The following is a 20067-nucleotide window of genomic DNA, read 5'->3' as shown; positions in this document are numbered from 1 at the left end:
CTTCAGGCAAATGCCGGGATGGTTCCTTAGAAAGGGCACGGCCGATTTCCTTCCCCATCCTTACCTAATCCGAGCTTGTGCTCCGTCTCTAATGACTTCGTTGTCGAAGGGACGTTAAACAGTAATATCCTCCTCCTCCTCCTACCCTGGCGCAAATCTGCTGCTGAGACTCACTTAAATCTTGATAATCTGCCATTGTACCAGCAGTAGACGATATAACAACTTTGCCGGGCACTTTTTGTCTTATATAGGCGCTGTCTACCGCAGCGCCGTGTTCGGCCTGTTTACGTGTCTCTGTATTTGAATACGCATGCCTATGCCAGTTTCTTTAGCTCTACAGTGTATATGGCCTGGTTGTGTGCTGCATTGGAAAGAATAAGAACTGTACAGGCAAGAGCCTATGGGTTTGAGTCATGTGAGATGCAAAGACTTCCTTTTATTTTTAAACCTTTTTCGAAATGACTTTAATTTTATTCACTTAATTGTTTAAATGTAATTTTTTATTTCAGTTGCTTTGTCACACCATTTTAATCACCGTGCCAATCTCTTAATTTGTTTCAGTTTCTCATGTCATTCTTTTTCCAGTCGGAATTTTAGTGAGTATGAATTTAGTTATATTTATCTACTAAAATATTCATTTATCTGAAAATTCCGATCTATCATTTAAAAGACAAAACATGAAATAATGTGTTTATATTTGTGTAGAAGTGAAAAAAATGTATTTTTGTTACCAGATTGCAATTTTTTTGCCCAGTCACACAAATATTTAAAACATAACCTAAATACCTATTGCATTATGGACAAAATAATGCAGGTGGAAATTTAAATGAAAGACGGGTTTATGAGTAAAAAGAAATTAAGCAAAATGAGAAGTAGATACATTGAACGCATTAATGTGCCCAGTCACACAAATATTTAAAACATAACCTAAATACCTATTGCATTATGGACAAAATAATGCAGGTGGAAATTTAAATGAAAGACGGGTTTATGAGTAAAAAGAAATTAAGCAAAATGAGAAGTAGATATATTGAACGCATTAATGTGTTCGAAGAAACATCTTGATTAAACAAAATAGATTAAATCGAAAATAATACATAAAATTAATTAAAACCACTTGAACAAAGATTTCAAGCCTGATAGGAAGAAAAATGAGAGGAAATGAAGATAATGTTATGATTAAAATTATGTGACAAAGCAATGGAATTAAAAATATATTTAAATCAGTTAATATAAATGATGATCAAAGTCTTTTCGGTGAAGCTTTAAAAATTAAAAAGAGTATTTGCATCTCACGAATTACGAATCCACGGCCTCTTGCATGTGAAACTATTATCAGGCGATGTATAGCGGAACATTTTTAACGCTGTTTAGTGCCCCACAAAATTCCGATTTTCTTTTTTCCTCAACTACTCGAAACCGAGGACCAACAGAGTGAATGGCAGCAGTGTGTGGTACAGAGGGTACTCACTTTCTCAAATACTGGATGAATAAAATCTGGGTGTTCGCGTGTCGTGGGCTGCACTACTTTGCCACTCCCACCACGATCCTTCTGATGGACGGCTGGTTCTTACCACAACAACGATTCTTTCCACGCAGTGCGTGATAGGTGAAGCATGTCTGGTTGGAACTAGTCCAGTGGTTTCCAGATATGCTACAGAATTCTACCAGAGGCGGGTACTGGTATGTAGTTATGTGCATTTTTGTAAGCGCAAGTAACCGGTGGCTGTTTATCTACACGGAACTGTTGACTAGAAGACATAGTTTCAGTGAATATGTGGTAGAGGTGGATCTAGCTTTGCAGCATAAGCCGGCGGCCGTGGAATGTGTTACACTGCCAAAACCTGAACCTGCACCACGACCCTTTTACTCCAGAATTTTCATGTGTCCAAGGTTTTTCTGCTGCCCCGACAAGTACAGGGGTGGCAGCAGCCGAATTCGGGAAAAGGTTACGGGCAGAAAGTCATCATCGCGTAAAGTTATTGGAAAAACTGGTGAGATCGCGAGTTACCATACATCGATTACCGCGGGCGCGGTCCCACGCACAACAAAGGGGTGCATGACGCAGGGCCATGTCAGCTGTGGTGGGGTGGGAAGACAGACGTCATCGCGTCCATAGACAACCTGGTGGAATGTCTCATAAAGGGGAGGCCCTTGAGACCCACACCTGTCCAACTCCAGGAAACTATTGGGCGTGTCAACGGGACTGATTGGGTAATTGCTGAAGGACAACTGACAGTTGTCAGTATGTAGGAAGGATGGAAAGCTCTTTTGTCATACCGTCACGATCTTAATACGAAATGACACATGCGGTAGTATAAAGCCGGACCCCACACTACAGTTCACATCGTAACGACACAGTCAGGAATGGACAGATCCTTGTCTGGCATGCAGTCCATTAAAGTGTCACCATAGAGCCTGGGACGAGAAGGGAAGACGTATACTTTAGGCTTTAGGCTAACTCTAACATGAACCTACATAGCAGACGTCTCAGGCACGGCATTATATCTTTCAAAGAGACGTTCAGAGGGCGCTTGCTTCAATACAGGTGCGTGTCGGGTAACATCTCATACTGACGCCTATTATGGACATCTGTTCCGAATGGAATGAAACTTGCGTTATTTAATATCGCTTGTGTCTTGAAGATCCCTACAACGTTTAATAATTATTGGAATAGTGTTTCGTGGTGTAACACTTTCCAGGAATGTATTAAGTGTAAGCAGGTGCCTTCCACGCTATGAGCAAACGTTTTAAACTGCTGAAGTTAATCACACAAATTTGAACTTGTGAACTGTACGTGTTACAAGAAGATGATATAACTGTGTGGGAAGTTATGATAAATTTTGCCTTTCATAGAGCATAAGGTGAAATAGAAAATTTGAACACAAATGCTATCGACAAATTTGTCTATGAGTGTGATATGGCATCGCAGTACGACAGTGGTTTACGTTGTTTAGATGAAGTACGTACCACCAAGGTGAAAAGTAAATACAAGAACCCCACTATCCTGTATTCCATAGTAGTGAGCCGCGTCCCTGCGCTCAGGAGAGTGGACGGGAACTGACGTCGAGTGAACGCTCGCACGATTGCGTTGTTACCTGGAGGTCAAGGCAGTAATGGTACCGTAAATCTGGGAGATCGGTTTATTGGAAAGTTATCTATTCCTGTGACCCTGTAGTAGCTGTATATCAGTAGTCCACGACGTGCTTTACGCGTGTTCGACTTAAATCATACAAAACACTAATGAACACCAACATACATTAACGAATTTACGTCTCTAATTATCGAACATAAAAACGTAAATGATGCCTATAATCGAACGCCAATATGGGCGAAGCTAAGGATAGCGTTCACATCAAATGCGTTTGTAGTTAACAGTCTTGTACACCTGCAATAATGCAAACATGCGTTAAGAGCAACAGGGTAGTACTATAGTTTACAAGGCTTTTCTACATCTACATCTACATCTACATCTACATCCATACTCCGCAAGCCAACTGACGGAGTGTGGCGGAGGGTACATTGAGTACCTCTATCGGTTTTCTCTTCTATTCCAGTCTCGTATTGACACTAGTCTTTTACTGTGTCTAATTCATATGAATAAATCCTAATTGATATTTGTTTCAGTGGTCCTTAGAAACAGCTGAAGTCGCTAAAACAGAACTACGTTCCGAGACCGTAAGAAATGCCTAGCAGATTCTATACAGAATTTTCAGGTGACTTTGCCCTCAATTAACTATACTACGTTATCAGTTTCTCGAGCAAAAGATTGTGCCAGTATTTTGAAGAAATCGCTGATCACATCCATCTACGAGGGTCGTTCAATAAGTAACATCCCACATTTTATTTCTCAGAACATATTTATTGTTGAGAGTCAGAATTTGGTGACAATATACAACAACTGTCTTCTCCATGTCCTATTTTTCTACGTAGCCTCCATCACTTTCTATCGACGTGCGCCAACGTTGTGGGAGAGCATGTATTCCCTGCTCGTAAAAGCTCTTGTCCTTTAGGCCCAGGCATGTTTTCACTGCGTCACTGACGCTCTAGTGCCGGTCGGAGTGGCCGAGCCGTTCTAAGCGCTACAGTCTGGAACCACGCGACCTCTACGATCGCAGGTTCGAATCCTGCCTCGGGCATAAATGTGTGTGATGTCCTTAGGTTAGTTAGGTTTAAGTAGTTCTATGTTCTAGGGGACTGATGACCTCAGAAGTTAAGTCCCATAGTGCTCAGAGCCATTTGAACCATTTGACGCTCTAGTCATCTTCAAAGTGTGTTCCCTGTAGGTGGAAGTCTGAGGGTGCCAGTTCTCAACTGTAGGATGGATGGGGCAATGATTCCCAAACCAATTTGGGGATGTGTTCCCGGGTTCTTAGACTTGTGTGTGGGCGTGCATTATCGTGTTGGAGCAAGATTTCTGTTGGATACTTGTCCGATCGAACACGTCGGAATCGGTTCTTGAGTTTATTCACTGTCTTCACATATACCTCTGAATTGATGGTTCACCCTCCTGGAATCACATCCACGAGGATGACGCCATCACAATCCCAGAAGACTGTCACCATGACTTTTGCGGCAGAAGGGGTTATCTTGAATTTCTTCGCTTGTCGAGAATGAGGATGATGCCACTCCATACACTGCCTTTTTGTTTACGGCGCAAAGTGGTGCACCCACCTTTCGTTCCCTGTAGAGATCCGTGACAGAAAAGCCTCTCCATCGGTCTGAAAGCACTTCAACATTTCACATGAAATGGCATTTCTATGTATCTTAAAGTCCACCGTGAGCATTCGTGAAACCCATCGTGAGCACCTCTTTAAATATTGGAGGGTCTCGATGATTGTAGGAGCAGATCAAAAGCTGATCCATAACTGTTGCGTTTTGATGCCCCGGTCGGCACGAATAATGGCATCCGCACCATTCAGCATGTCTAGAGCACTATGATAGGACGCCCCGAGCGTGGCTGATCAAGGAGCTCTGTTGCTGCATTTCCTGAGGTTGTACCTTTGTTTACCCATCGCTCAGTTGTACTCCTATCAACTGCTGCATCGGCATACACTGCACACAAACGTTTGTGGATGTTCAGCGCAGTTTCTTTCTCTGCACACAAGAATTCGATAACAGCACGCTCCTTGTAACCGCATTTTGACGCATTACTACGGCTCTAACATCCGCGAGAACGCTCGAAACTTCACCGGCGCATGGAACAAACATCAAATGGGAAGTAGCAACAAGGACGTTTGTCTACGTATATTAATAGTTTTTATGTTGATAGTTACTTATTGAACGACCATCGTAAAACAAGAGTAGTGCTAATTATCAGCAAAACTACTATTCAGCATGTCTACAACTACTTACATACCTGGCAGCCACCATAAGGTGCATGACGGATGACACCTTGTACCACTGCCAGTAGTTCTGTTTTCTGTTGCACTAGCAAATAAAGCGAGAGAGAAACGATTGTTCATATGCCTCCGTCCGACCCTTAATTTCTCTTTTTCTGTCATCACGGTCGTTACGTCAGTGGCAGTGGATTAATTCTGCAGTCAGTGGCAAATTCCGGTTTACCGTTCTCGATAGCGTCTCGCGGAAATAACGTCGTCTTTCTTCAACGGGTACCAATTTGAAGTTCATGAAGCATCTCCGTAACACTCGCATGTTGGCTGGATGTACTGGTAACAAATATAGCAGCACGCCGCTGGATTTTTTTAATACATTGGCTTTAATCTCATCCTTTGTGGATCACAGACGCAATAGCAGTAGTTTTCTACAAAATCGCTCCTTTATAGATGAGCTACAGGTTGCTAGAATTCTCCTTGTAAACGGAAGTCGACCTTACATCTTCGCAATTACCAACTGTGCACCTGCTCGATCCATTTCATAGCACTTTTTAGCGTTACGCCTGGAAACGCAATCAACGTGACTGTGTCAAGCAGCACTCCACTAATACCGTTGCCAAAAATTACGTGAATTTTTTTCCTGTTTAGCTGCATTAGCTTACATTTTCCCACATTTAGGACAAGCTGTCTTTCATTAGAGCATATAGAAATTCTGCCCAAGTCATTCTATATCACCTGCAGTCTCTCAAGGACGAAACGCCCCAGATTCTATAGCGTCATCATGAAACTGTATCAGACTGTTGCTCACCTTGTACGTCACATTGTTTATGTATTCGAAGAGAACGGTCCTATCACAGTTCAGTGGGGCGCTCCTGGCCCCTGATGAAAACTCGCCATTGAGGAGAACTTATTGGGTTCTTTTATATGTGTTAGAGACACTCAGGTATCTGTAAGCACAGAATTTGGCTAACCGCTGCATGGGGCACTGTGTCAAACGCTATCTGGAAAGAAAGGAATATGGAATACACTTCTTGTCCTTCACCCATGGTTCGCAAGATACCATGTGTAAAAGGGCAAGCTGAAATTCGCTTCAAGTGCATCCTGATTTTGGACAGAATTTTTTTCTATGTCAAGGAAATTCATTACAATGGAAATTCAAATCTGCTTACGAGTTCTCCGGCATACCAACTTTAGCTTTTTTCCAGTCGTTTGGAACTTACGGCAGGACGAGAGATCAGCGACATATTCAACCAAAGTAAATGGCAATGCCGAAGAGCATTGTTTGTAAAATTGACCTGCACGCAGCACGAATTGGGTCATTAGTCCTCTGGCTGGTTTGATGTGGCAAGCCACGATTTTTCTCCTATACCAACTACTCATCTCTGAATAGTACTTTCATACTTCGTCCTCAAATATTTGTTTGATTTACTCGAATCTCTGTCTACTGCTATAGTTTGTACACGTTACGGATCCTTCAAATACCATGGAGGTTATTCTCTGATGTTTCATACGTCATATCATACTGTTCCTTCTTGTTGTTAGTGCCAAACAACGGGATTATCTGAAACGGGCTGAAATCGGTTCAAAAAATGGTTCAAATGGCTCTAAGCACTATGGGACTTAACATCTGAGGTCATCAGTCCCCTATACGTAGAACTACTTAAACCTAACTAACCTAAGGATATCACACACGTCAATTACAGAGGCAGGATTCGGACCTACGACCGTAGTTGCTGCGCTGTTCTGGACTAAAGCGCCTTGAACCGCTCAGCCACAGCGGCTTCTGAAATAGGTTGACGTGATTTACACGTACAGACAAACAAATGATTGCAGTTTCAGAAGACGTGGGCGATTAATGCAAGATAAAATCAAGATTGGTAAAATCAAGAAAGTGTGGGTGCGCTTCTAGTCCTAGCTAGCTGTTATTCGGCTTCGCACTGATTGCTAGAGCTGCTTGATGTCCCCCTGAGGGATATCGTTGCAGTTTCTGTCCAATCGGTGCCTTAGATCGTCATAAGATAGTAGGGAACTGCCCATAATTCTCAAAACCTTCTCATTTGCGGAGATATCCAGGTCCCCTTACTGGCCAAGGGAGGGTTTAGCAAGCATGAAGACAAGCAGTAGAAACCCTCGCCGTGTGCGGCCGAGCATTGTTTGTTGAAATGTAAGCCCAGGATGGCTGGGCCTGAATGGGAACTTAGCGAGGCGTATAATTTCATCGACGTAGCGCTGTGCTGTAAGTGTGCCGCGGATGACAACTAAAGGGTGTTGCTATGAAATGGAATGGCCCCTTAGATCACCATATATGGTTGTCGGGCCATCTTGTGGGCGATACGTTGTTATGCCACTGCTATGGGGGGCGTTTGCAAACACGTCTTTGGCCTGTGATCTCATTGACTGGAGTAGACTTGTCTTGATTGATGAGTACCGCTTCGAAATGAGACAAAATGAACAGCGATAGTGGTAGAAACGTCCCCTTAGAAAAATTAGTGAATTACTGTGCTGGTAAATCCCTTACGTTATTTGATTTTCAAACTGCTGAGCAGAACTGAACTTACTCAGATATTTCGCTCTTTACCTATTCTGATCAACACTAAACTGACACACAATATTTCTTTAGCGCAACGCAATCTGACTTTCGATAATCCCTACAAGGGAATGGCCCTGACTAAATTAACCTATACGTTTCACAAATCACTTACCCCACAAAAATCTTCGTTACTCGAACTACTGCAATACAGCGAGTGCCACTACTGCCAGCTAAATAAAAGATTCAAACTACTGAAGGCACTAACTACTGATAGGCATAGTTAGAAAATGAAATATTTTGATAGAGAACAAACAATGTATTTACCTTAATAGTGTTCAGAAGTCATAATATATCTATCAGTCCATGATATCCAGTCTTACAAATTTACTATCTCTGTCCAGATCATCCGCTATCACACTCCCCACATCCACCACTGCTGGCGGCTCACCTCCAACTGCACAACGCTACTCGCTGTTAACAGCCAACTGCCCAACACTACAATAGCCAACAACAATGCAAACCAGCCACAGACTGCACACAGCACAGACAGTGATTTTCATACAGAGCGCTACGTGGCGTTACCAATATAAAAACCTAAACAGCCTACTTACATGGTGCTATACCGACTTTACTGTCATCCGCCAAACGGCTCGAGAACCAGGAGTGATCGTCTGAGGTGTCATTCCTGTTGAGAGCAGTACTCGTTTTGGTTGTATACTTGTACGCTGGTTGTCCTGTATCTTGTTTCACAGTATCCCATACACTTTTATCTTATTTTCTGCGTTATTAATACTTTCCACGACCTGCATATCTCTGGGCATTTTAATAACTTTCCTTAAGGTATTACGGTATTCTGTGTAGAATGCAAACAGCCTGTATTAAATTTCTCTTTTCATCTTACAAGAATCTTTAATCCCTTTAGTTATCTTTCGCTCACATGTTTTTTTGGAGGAAATTTTGTATAACTATTTAGGACACACAAATTTACTATGGAATATATTGAATTTCACGTTCTCATCTAACATCTCCTCTTTTCATCTAACATCTCCTCTTTTAACTTATTCTTAAAACACAGCTCCCTGTTTCCGTTAATAAGCCGCTTGCCTTGTATAATCATGTCCCAGAGCTCGAAGGTGCTCCGTTGTTTATTTCCAATAACTGTGAATCATATTCATACAGCACATTAACAATTCCGTACACAAGAATTGTTTCTACCTGAGCTCTGTACATAAAAATTTTATCAATCACGACCCTCTAATCATTATGCAACTGAGGTGCCAAATTTACCACTGATATCAGATTTAAATAGCGAAGTAATGCTTCCAGTTCACTTTTTTTCTCATAATGTTTTAAGAAATACACGAAAATGTCCGCAAACTACTAATTACTTCTTCTTTAACAGGTAGCTCAGTAATGCATTCACATTTTTCGCAAACAGCTGACAGTTTCTTTGAGCTGATCTGTAGACTGTTACAATTACAAGAGAAGTATTCCGCAGTAACAAATCTGAAGTACATACGTCCACCAAAACTGCTTCTTACAGTATTTTTGACTTTGTGTCTGTGTATATATGTTGGAACTCCACTTCTTTCCATGTTAACTCTACATTAAAATATTGCTGTTCTAAAATCCGTTAACTTTAGCTTCTCTATCTTTGAACTTACATGGCCTTCAGAAATTCACAGAACGTCTGCCACTTCATAAATTTTCACATTTTCTAACCATAAAATGCACTTGTAGATTGTTTTTGAGCCTCCTCATCTTCTGATTGAACGAGTTAATTCTACTTTTCTGGAAACCTGGAAACTATTACTTATGGTCTTCTACTGCTTTAATATATTTCTAGACTGACTATATCTTGACTATAACCTAAAAAATCTACACTTTGGTTCCCAGGAATCACGAGATCTCTGCCTTGTGTCCACGTGTCACCTGTTATGCCTTCTGCAGTATGCTCAAGTAATCTTCCCTTCCCTCTCTTATTCAGATGCAGGCCATGGTTTGTATATTCCCATTTCCCATTTGCAAGAATAAGTACAACACAGATATTAGACTCTGTTTCACTCAAATACAATACTCTCAGCTCTTTGTTCAGATGGCTGAGACTATGTTAACACAGAGCTGATCGTGGTGCAGCGAAAGCTGCACAAATTCCACACAAGTGCGTGCTGTTGCTGCAGCTATGTCCCTCAGGTCACCTTTCTTATCATACTCTAAGTTACTATCCTAGCCGCTTTCTCCTCCTCCTACTATATGTATATGATCTTCATCAACATCTGCGAAAAAGCCTCATTTCCTCTGTTGTCCTGCTAAACTTGCCACTAAGTATCACGATTATAATGCCTTAGTATTCTACACATAGCTTTTCCTGTAGCGTTTGGCCTATACCCTCCAAGGGCCACTGTCTAATGAGAGGATTCTTTTTTACCGACCTACCTTAAAACTTGTTCCTACGAGAGTGTTGCAATTTACTTGGCTCAAAAACTGGTTGATGGTCTTCCATACATCAGTTAATAAAAGATAGTTCCAACCAGAATTCTAGATGTGTCTTCAGAGGCATTTTCCCTTCGATTATTACTTGTTTGGTACTCATTTCCCCTTATATCTTTCTGTCTTCAGTCTGCCTAGTTCAAAATACAGAATTTTTAATTCTACAAATGAAATGACACAATTTCAAAGACTTAACAGGTCTGTTCCAGGTATGATATTATGTAGACGGACTGAAGCTGTCAGTGAAAATTTGTACCAGGGCTGGGAATCGAACCTAGGTCTCGTGCTTACCAGACTAGTGCGTTGGCCACTGAGCAACCTTGGTGCTGCGGTTCACGCAACTACATTTAAGGTAGGCTGGGACTGTGGCAAGAATTTGGATCGAGGAAGGAGGCATGCCAGGGTCATCCGTGCTGTGTCAAGGTGGCTCAGTGGCTAATGCACCTGCCTAGTAACCACGAGACCTGAGTTCGATTTCTGGCCTTGGTACAAATTTTCACTCTCCGCTTCAGTCCATACATATAAAATCATATCTGTATGAAATCAGTAAAGTTTCTGAAATTGTTCGATTTCATTTGTATAAGTACCTGTATCTGGGGTTCAGACTGGATCCCCAATTTACGTTCTATGCTGAGGTTCTATCCCTCAACATGGACAGTATGCAAATTAGTTCGTGTGAAAAGGGGAATTTAAAGTAGACTGAGATGGCAGTGAGTGTTAGGATTGAGGACGAAACCGGGCCAGGGTAATCTGTGATTTGAATGTCGGTCTCGACGCGAAACTAGTCATCGAATGAATAAAAAAAAATTGCAGCTTGGACTGGGTTTTCATCCTACTTATCACTGATGTGTTTTTCCGTGTGCGTCCATGGCCTGATTTCGGAAGCTATTTTTCCGCATTATATTTTGTTCAGTGGCAATGAAACCTTTTCTTATGAAAGTGATACTTCTCATGAGGCTAAGTGAACTGTTACACGCCGAGTTAATTCTTTTTGAGGTTCAGCTGCGAAGTGCATTACATTCCCTATATGTATTAAATTTTATGACATGATGCTAAATATCTGTTACGTATTACATAAAACCTCATGGGTGGCCTTTATTACTAACTCCGTATTTCGTATTTATCTAAATCTGTGTGTTTGCTCCTTAACACCTTATTAAAATTGACGAAAACAGCGATATTGACGGAAACCACATCGGCTAAAACCCCTGTGGGCCGCAGGTATGCGCGTACTTCCCAAAATCTCCTTAAACATTGCTGGAAACAAATCACCCTTAACATCTTTATATATCGATCTCTCACATAATTGGCACTTTCATGACTCCTGAAACAAAATCTCCCCTAACACAGCCCCTTTTGGCTGGCTTACCTGTCGGTGTGTATTTCTCCTTACAGCGGCATGAGCGTCAATGACGGACACTTCCTCACCTATAAAAATATCCAACGAACGCATTTGTGGCGAAACTGTACCTCCCCTAATTAACTCTTCTTATACAGCATAACATTGTTTATACTCAGCCCAGTTTTTACTGTGCTATGACCCCGAGACTGCATACTGTTTTCAGCAATTTATATTACCACTTGTAAATTACAATCGCTGTCGTAGTATATTCACTTACCTTGTCTTGGTTAATCTTCTTCTACTGCAGCGGCGAACTTATAAGATATGAAATATAGTGTTTTATGTGTCGGTTTTCAATTATGTGGCATCATGATTGCCATCTCAGCGTATCACCTTAAATGAATTCGTTTCTAATGTCTTAACTTTAATACACAACTGCATCTTTCGTATACTGTATATGTTCACTCAGAATGAGAAATGAAGGTCCACAGTATTCTATAAATTATTCATATTTTAACTTTGTTTCCATCAGCTGTAGAATGTTGGTTGCCAAAACTAAGCGATAAAGTTTGCTCTTTAATCACTGCCTGCTATTGATTCTAGTTTTCTTTAGTTGCAAGAAGCTTAGTTTCATGGATTGTCTCAAAATATATGTGTTCGTAGTCGATCAATGTCACATTTTGGCATAATATCATTGTATATAAATATTCTCATTTCATGTTCACCTGATATCTCCAATTTAACATATAACACGTTACCTCACGTCAATCTATTTTTACTCTGTACATAATCCCACTTACCTTAATTACTACTTTTTAAATATCCCTCACATGTTACAACTCATCCTCTCTGTGACACTGAAGAACTTCAAAGATGACAGATTTAAATGTGAATGAATGAAGAGGCAGATACACTCCTGGAAATGGAAAAAAGAACACATTGACACCGGTGTGTCAGACCCACCATACTTGCTCCGGACACTGCGAGAGGGCTGTACAAGCAATGATCACACGCACGGCACAGCGGACACACCAGGAACCGCGGTGTTGGCCGTCGAATGGCGCTAGCTGCGCAGCATTTGTGCAACGCCGCCGTCAGTGTCAGCCAGTTTGCCGTGGCATACGGAGCTCCATCGCAGTCTTTAAAACTGGTAGCATGCCGCGACAGCGTGGACGTGAACCGTATGTGCAGTTGACGGACTTTGAGCGAGGGCGTATAGTGGGCATGCGGGAGGCCGGGTGGACGTACCGCCGAATTGCTCAACACGTGGGGCGTGAGGTCTCACCGGACCGCAGCGACGCACGGATGCACGCCAAGACCGTAGGATCCTACGCAGTGCCGTAGGGGACCGCACCGCCACTTCCCAGCAAATTAGGGACACTGTTGCTCCTGGGGTATCGGCGAGGACCATTCGCAACCGTCTCCATGAAGCTGGGCTACGGTCCCGCACACCGTTAGGCCGTCTTCCGCTCACGCCCCAACATCGTGCAGCCCGCCTCCAGTGGTGTCGCGACAGGCGTGAATGGAGGGACGAATGGAGACGTGTCGTCTCCAGCGATGAGAGTCGCTTCTGCCTTGGTGCCAATGATGGTCGTATGCGTGTTTGGCGCCGTGCAGGTGAGCGCCACAATCAGGACTGCATACGACCGAGGCACACAGGGCCAACACCCGGCATCATGGTGTGGGGAGCGATCTCCTACACTGGCCGTACACCACTGGTGATCGTCGAGGGGACACTGAATAGTGCACGGTACATCCAAACCGTCATCGAACCCATCGTTCTACCATTCCTAGACCGGCAAGGGAACTTGCTGTTCCAACAGGACAATGCACGTCCGCATGTATCCCGTGCCACCCAACGTGCTCTAGAAGGTGTAAGTCAACTACCCTGGCCAGCAAGATCTCCGGATCTGTCCCCCATTGAGCATGTTTGGGACTGGATGAAGCGTCGTCTCACGCGGTCTGCACGTCCAGCACGAACGCTGGTCCAACTGAGGCGCCAGGTGGAAATGGCATGGCAAGCCGTTCCACAGGACTACATCCAGCATCTCTACGATCGTGTCCATGGGCGAATAGCAGCCTGCATTGCTGCGAAAGGTAGATATACACTTTACTAGTGCCGACATTGTGCATGCTCTGTTGCCTGTGTCTATGTGCCTGTGGTTCTGTCAGTGTGATCATGTGATGTATCTGACCCCAGGAATGTGTCAATAAAGTTTCCCCTTCCTGGGACAATGAATTCACGGTGTTCTTATTTCAATTTCCAGGAGTGTATAAAACGAAAATGAAGTAATATCGCCAATAACTTCAGTGTCTGGTGGTCATTAGCCACCTAGTAATGCATAGGTCACAATTCTGTCATTCATATCTCAGTTGTTGCAATGGTGCTACATCGCATTTCATTTACCATCTACAGCTTTCACACGAACTCAGCAACAATGTGTACACTTTTGTTAACCACCTTCCTCGTCTGAGTAAATTTCAGTTTCTTTGTCGTGTCCACATAATCGGAATATTTATCTCTAACTGAAGCACGAAGGTCAGAAAGCGCACGTTCCTTTCTGTTGAGACAACGTGATATTTGCCTTCGCGACGCACCCTGCTGCGACACTTTCACTAAAGCTTCTTATTCTCTTTTTGCAGTCGTATTGCAGTTTAGCTCTGTATTTAATGCTTCCTGTGTGATTAGTAACTTTAGTGATAGCCGTTTTGTTAACTGCTCTGGTAAGACGATTTACTGTTTTCAAGACATGTCTCAAATTAAACATATCTCAAATTAACTTGAATCACGCACGTACTGTCCTTATAAACAGATTTTACATTGGAAATATCACTGTTACGTTCACACAACTCTTTAGAGGAGGCATGCGCAACCTTTGGTGACCCGCGGGCCGGATTCACACATATTTCAGCACGCGGGTCGCATTGTCACATGACGTGACAGTAGTGTTCCTAACACATAAAATCAAAACTAATGGGTCTGTGACGGACCGATGTGAATGAAACCCCTTTCCCATCATCCCATGACAACCAATTTGACTCGAAAATAGAATTGTTTAATGTAAGTTTATATTCACCCAATCTTCACGTTTTCACGTATTTGCGTGTCGTAAACAATGTCTTTTTATCTAGGACTTTTTGCAATACCTGGCTTAAAACTTCCATTGGGAAATCCTACAAATCCGTTAACAAAGAAGCTATGCTCATGACATGTAAATAAATGAAATTATGTGAAGATGGTGTGCCAGCCATCTTGAAATGTCATCATTGAGAAATAAATTCCTATAAAAGTAACTGGTTGCAAATAATTCATTAAACATTATTCACAATTTCAACAGTTGCGGTTTTCTAATACGTCAACAACAGACGAGAATTAGTTGCTAATGTTTGTACGAGAAAGAACTGTAAACATGCGAACTGATTGGTGATTTGTCAATGTGATAATAATTGTCCTCAAACACGCAATACATGTTGGTAATGCTGACAGTACTTTGGACGGCATCAGTACTGTTCTTCGATATTTCCAGTATTAACAATAATATAACACTCGTACTTGGACGTTCATTATATTGACACATGGACAATAGTACTGAACGTGTGAGGGCCTCCTGACTTCCATGTGATATTTTTATCATCGCTAATGGTACGCACAAATCGTATGTTTTTTACACTGAACGAAAAGGCCGACACTGCTCACACCAATGACAGCATAGGTTTTATAAACAGTACTCATGTGATGCCATGGCGGCGCCTGTAATGCGAGAGTTCGAAAACATCTGTGCATCCAGGTTTCCAAATTATATACTTGGACTCCCCCTTAAACTTATCAACAGAAAATGGATGTTATCATACACAGTGAAATACAAACTCTGGGCTATACAGCCAAAAGGAAACTCACCTGGCTTGACAGCAGCTTGCCAAGCGAATAAGATGGAATTTTTCCGTCCGTGACTGTGACAATACACGACACCCCATCTTCAGATGTTTATATTTATTGTAGCGCCGTACTTTAACTCGATATTTTGGTTCCTTACTATTGATCACAATAGCTACTATCCCAAAATAGAACTTTTCAACAACAAGTGATTGCACAGGAACCCATGTCAAACATGGCGACTTTGTCTAATTCAGTGCACTAAACACACAACTTTGGCATAAGCCATTAGGAAAGCTGAAACGCTACTCTTAATAAATGTATTTACAGTGGTTTATTGATTTAAAAATGTTCAACAGCAGGTTAATCTGAGCTCTGGGTTGAATTTCTAATACAAGATTGTTGATATCTGGATTTGAGTCTTTCCAGTTATTTTCCAGGTTGTCGCCTGTTAACCTTGTATGTGTCTTGCATTTATTTGCTTTCATAATAGAAAAAAATTGTTTACATCTATATGTACTTCAAAAATGACAAACGGTCCGTCTTGCAAATGATCTCAGTTGCGGATACTTCTCTTCGGTCAATTAAGTTTTATAAAATTCGACAAGGTTTACTTTTTCAAACATAGCTTCTATGGATAAATCTTCCTGGAGTTCAATAATTTCCATTTGAAGCTTTTCTGGGGCCTTTTCTAGATCACATGTTATTGGGTTAGCAAATACAGCAAAAATGCTATATTTCCTGCATTCCTGATATCAGAAGACCTTGTGTTAAATTTCGCAAATAATGATTGCAGATCATCAGCATAAGTAACATAATCAATATTTTCATGAACTGACACTGTAGGAAAGTGGTAACGTTTTCCAGCTCTCATCTGCATTTCAGACAAGCCCATCTTCGTTTGAAAAGCTTTCAGATGGCTCTATAATTCGTGAATTAACTGTCCTTGTTTCTGGAGTTTGTAATTTATGTCTTTTAATTGAGCTCTGATATGAACCAGATATGTTAACTCGCAAATCCACTGGGAATCATTTATTTCGGCCAATGGTTTCCTTTTGATAGCCATTTCTTCTTGAAGGTCTTAAAAACGCTTCAGCGTTTTGCCTTTACTTAGCCATCTCACTTTGCAATGTAAGTTGAATCTTCATGTTCAGAGCACAGGTCGTCCAAATGTTTTTTTGAATTCGCGATGATTTAGTGCGTGGGACTTAATGAAATTGGTGCTCGTGGTAACCACGACCATGACATTTTCATTTTAATTGATTTAGCTCACAGATTTTGTTGGCAACTAAGGCAATGAAGAACTGTTAAACTTCCTTCGTCAGTATTTAGTTCAGAAGATTTTTCATCTAATATGCCGTTAGAACCTTTTCATGAACGACCATTGCAGGGCTGTATCAGAATAAACTCCAGCGAGTTGACTCCACTGCAGGTTGCAGGTTTCGATGATTTTTTCAACTTCGTGAAAAACATCTTTATCAGTAGTTGTTTCTTTTATTGGCTGTAATGCTAATAATACTTTCGTTATTTTTATGTCCCCTTGTAAACCACGAACAAAGACTACTACTTTCATTGAGCTCAGTCTGACAAATTAGTGCTGTCGTCCATACACAGTTGCCCTGTTAGCTGTTGTTGAGCAGTGTGTTTCGTATAAAAGTGCCTTTTCGCTTGATATTCTTTCACAACACAAAGAGCACACGGCTTTATTGTTGTAAATCTTGAAGAAGTAATACTCAGCTATTTCTCCTGGAATTGACGAGTTTCAGCATCTACTTTCCTCTTCTTAACGTCAGATATTTTGAGAATAAACTCGACGCACAGAGACACTTGTACAAAAATAAGAAACAACTAGCGCAGAATTCACGCTCCAACTCACAACAGAGAAGTAGTTTGTTGAGAGGTATCCGCTGCCGTTGTTGAAGTCGGCACATTCGGCGGGCAGTCGGCAGTTCTAGTGTCATTGTTGTCTACTACGAGTGTCGTAGCAACAGGAACAGCTGAGGCTTGTAAACACCGGCCATCTGCCACGACCTGATACGTGTCACCAGGCTGCGTTCTGTCTACCCACGTCCTTAAGCAAGACTTTCACTGCTCTGCATCATGAGCTGCAAACCTGTGCCGAGCCTAGCCGAGCTTTGGCAAGAATACCCGGAAATGCGCCCCTGGTGGAGCACAGTGTGAGCACCTTGTCCTTTCCCGTGGATATCGTGCGCAAGCCGGATTGAAATCAATCGTTGGCCGGATGCTGCCCACGTGTCGCCGGTTGTCCACCCGACTTTTAGGGATTAAAACAGTCGGCACATTCTGAACAGCATGGTGAGTGCCAACAAATAGATTAAATCCAGTCTTTGTTTCACAACGTCACTAATTTCAGTTTCGAATTTTGCAAAACAGTAATTTCATTGTTAAGTCCGCTTAAGTGAATCTTCTTTGATCATTTGTGTCACGCACTTCACCGATATTACTCGGTTCCTTAAATACTGCGTTATCAATTTCCGAGTTTAACTGACTGCTTTGGCCTCGAGTCCTTATTACAGCAATTCATTTATTTTGCACTGTTTCTAATTTACCTTTAGTTTTGCTTTGCAATCTTCAGCTTTGTCTTGTTCTGTATCGACGATGGGTGTTAAATAAGTGATGCAGCACAATTTTTCGCGGCTAGTTTCAGTTTAAGAAAAGCCGGAATTTGTTATGGTACAATGTGGTATATTCCCACTTCAGCGTCTATTGTTTCATGAAGTTGCGATAGGTGGCAGCACTATGTACGGCTTTAAAAAAGGCGTCTGCAATGCAGTTGCCTTCGAAAGAGAGAGTGATGATTGATTTTGTTTTGGCGGAAAACCGGAGCATCGGAAACATTCATAGGCGCCTGTAGAATGCCTACGGGATTCTGGTAGTGAAAGGAACCACGATGAGTCGTTGGCAAGGCGTCTGCCATCATAGCAAGCACGTCACGGAAACCTGTACTATCTTCTGTGTGCGGGGGCCCACTGCACGCAGATGTAACTTCCGTAATATTGGATTTATACAAAGAATAACGACTGCAGTCTTAGAAAAAAGGGTTCAAATGGCTCTGAGCACTATGCGACTTAACTTCTGAGGTCATTAGTCGCCTAGAACGTAGAACTAATTAAACCTAACTAACCTAAGGACAGCACACACATCCATGCCCGAGGCAGGATTCGAACCTGCGACCGTAGCGGGCGCTCGGCTCCAGACTGCAGCGCTAGAACCGCACGGCCACTCCGGCCGGCTTGCAGTCTTAGATTTTTCGCGGATTCTGTGTCACAGTATATCGTGTGTCTGGATGTAGAACCGTTGTGAGCGAAGAGGCCAGGAGTGACGGGTAGATGACACAGGATGACAATCAGTACTGACCCAGGAAGCAGGGCTTAGCCAGGAGTTGTTTATCCGGGCCACAGGTACTCAAAGGTTTTAGAAATCTACACCCCGCGCATAGAGGCGGAGGGGAAAGGAAGCGTGGCAGGATGAGAACTGCGCATAAGATGCAGCAGAGAGCGGGCAAACAAAGTCCACGTTGCCGAGCTGCATTGCTGCGCCGGCCGAAGTGGCCGTGCGGTTAAAGGCGCTGCAGTCTGGAACCACAAGACCGCTGCGGTCGCAGGTTCGAATCCTGCCTCGGGCATGGATGTTTGTGATGTCCTTAGGTTAGTTAGGTTTAACTAGTTCTAAGTTCTAGGGGACTAATGACCTCAGCAGTTGAGTCCCATAGTGCTCAGAGCCATTTGAACCATTTTTTGCATTGCTGCGGATAACAGCCAGGCTCTTTTGCATACGGTACATAGTATGATACGTTCAAATCTATGAGGGGAATAGTAAATATTAAAAGCAATTTCCATCAATCGTCATAAGACCGATATTAATTCACGTCCACTACTCCAAAGATTTACTCTGAGTGACGCCGGGAGGCGAGAACAGCTGACACAACTTTGTGAAGACGTGAAGTACATTTTTTCTCAGAACTACATTGAAACTACTGGCAATAAATACCATTTTTAGCATTTTGTACAACATTACAAGTAAAAATTCAATACACAACAAAATAAAATTCATCCAAAATCCGAAATTATTATATTTGCTTGACAACTGCTTTTGCTCAATAGAATTTCTTAAACGGTATAAGGTCAGGATATGTTTGACGATAGTTAAGTATACTCACTGCGTGCAAAAAAGAATTAATTGTAGAAAAGACTAAAGTAAAAGACTATCGTAAAAATGGTCAGCAATTTGTCATATTTTTCGTTGTTAGCAGGCATTATGAATGTAAACTAACATGTTCGACATTACAGTGAGAGACCGCATGTATAATCCATTGAACAAGCAAACAATTAAACGCCATCTGCCAGTAACTCCAGGGAATCTGACCAATAACATCGAAAACTACCGATATCTCGAGAAGTAAAAGTTACTGTCATTTTAGGACCTTATCCAGTTCGTGCCTTGAAAATGACAGATGTTTGCAACATGGTGGGAG

At 42.1% G+C, this 20067-nt stretch overlaps 1 protein-coding gene across 3 annotated transcripts in view; it reads right to left on the bottom strand.

Moving 5' to 3' along the window:
* The window catches only part of LOC124616146, a 76222-nt gene extending 73177 nt beyond the window's left edge, over positions 1-3045 (bottom strand). For all 3 annotated transcript variants that reach the window (XM_047144420.1, XM_047144422.1, XM_047144421.1), the window contains exon 1: positions 2971-3045. In XM_047144420.1, coding sequence (XP_047000376.1) covers positions 2971-3018 — 48 coding nt within the window. In that variant the 5' untranslated portion in view covers positions 3019-3045. The remainder of the gene's footprint in view (positions 1-2970) is intronic.
* Positions 3046-20067: the final 17022 nt, after the last annotated feature.

The sequence above is a fragment of the Schistocerca americana genome, chromosome 5, assembly GCF_021461395.2.
Source record: "Schistocerca americana isolate TAMUIC-IGC-003095 chromosome 5, iqSchAmer2.1, whole genome shotgun sequence".
Taxonomy (NCBI): domain Eukaryota; kingdom Metazoa; phylum Arthropoda; class Insecta; order Orthoptera; family Acrididae; genus Schistocerca; species Schistocerca americana.
The sequence above is the reverse complement of the archived record's forward strand: the minus strand, read 5'-3'. Positions and strand labels throughout refer to the sequence as shown.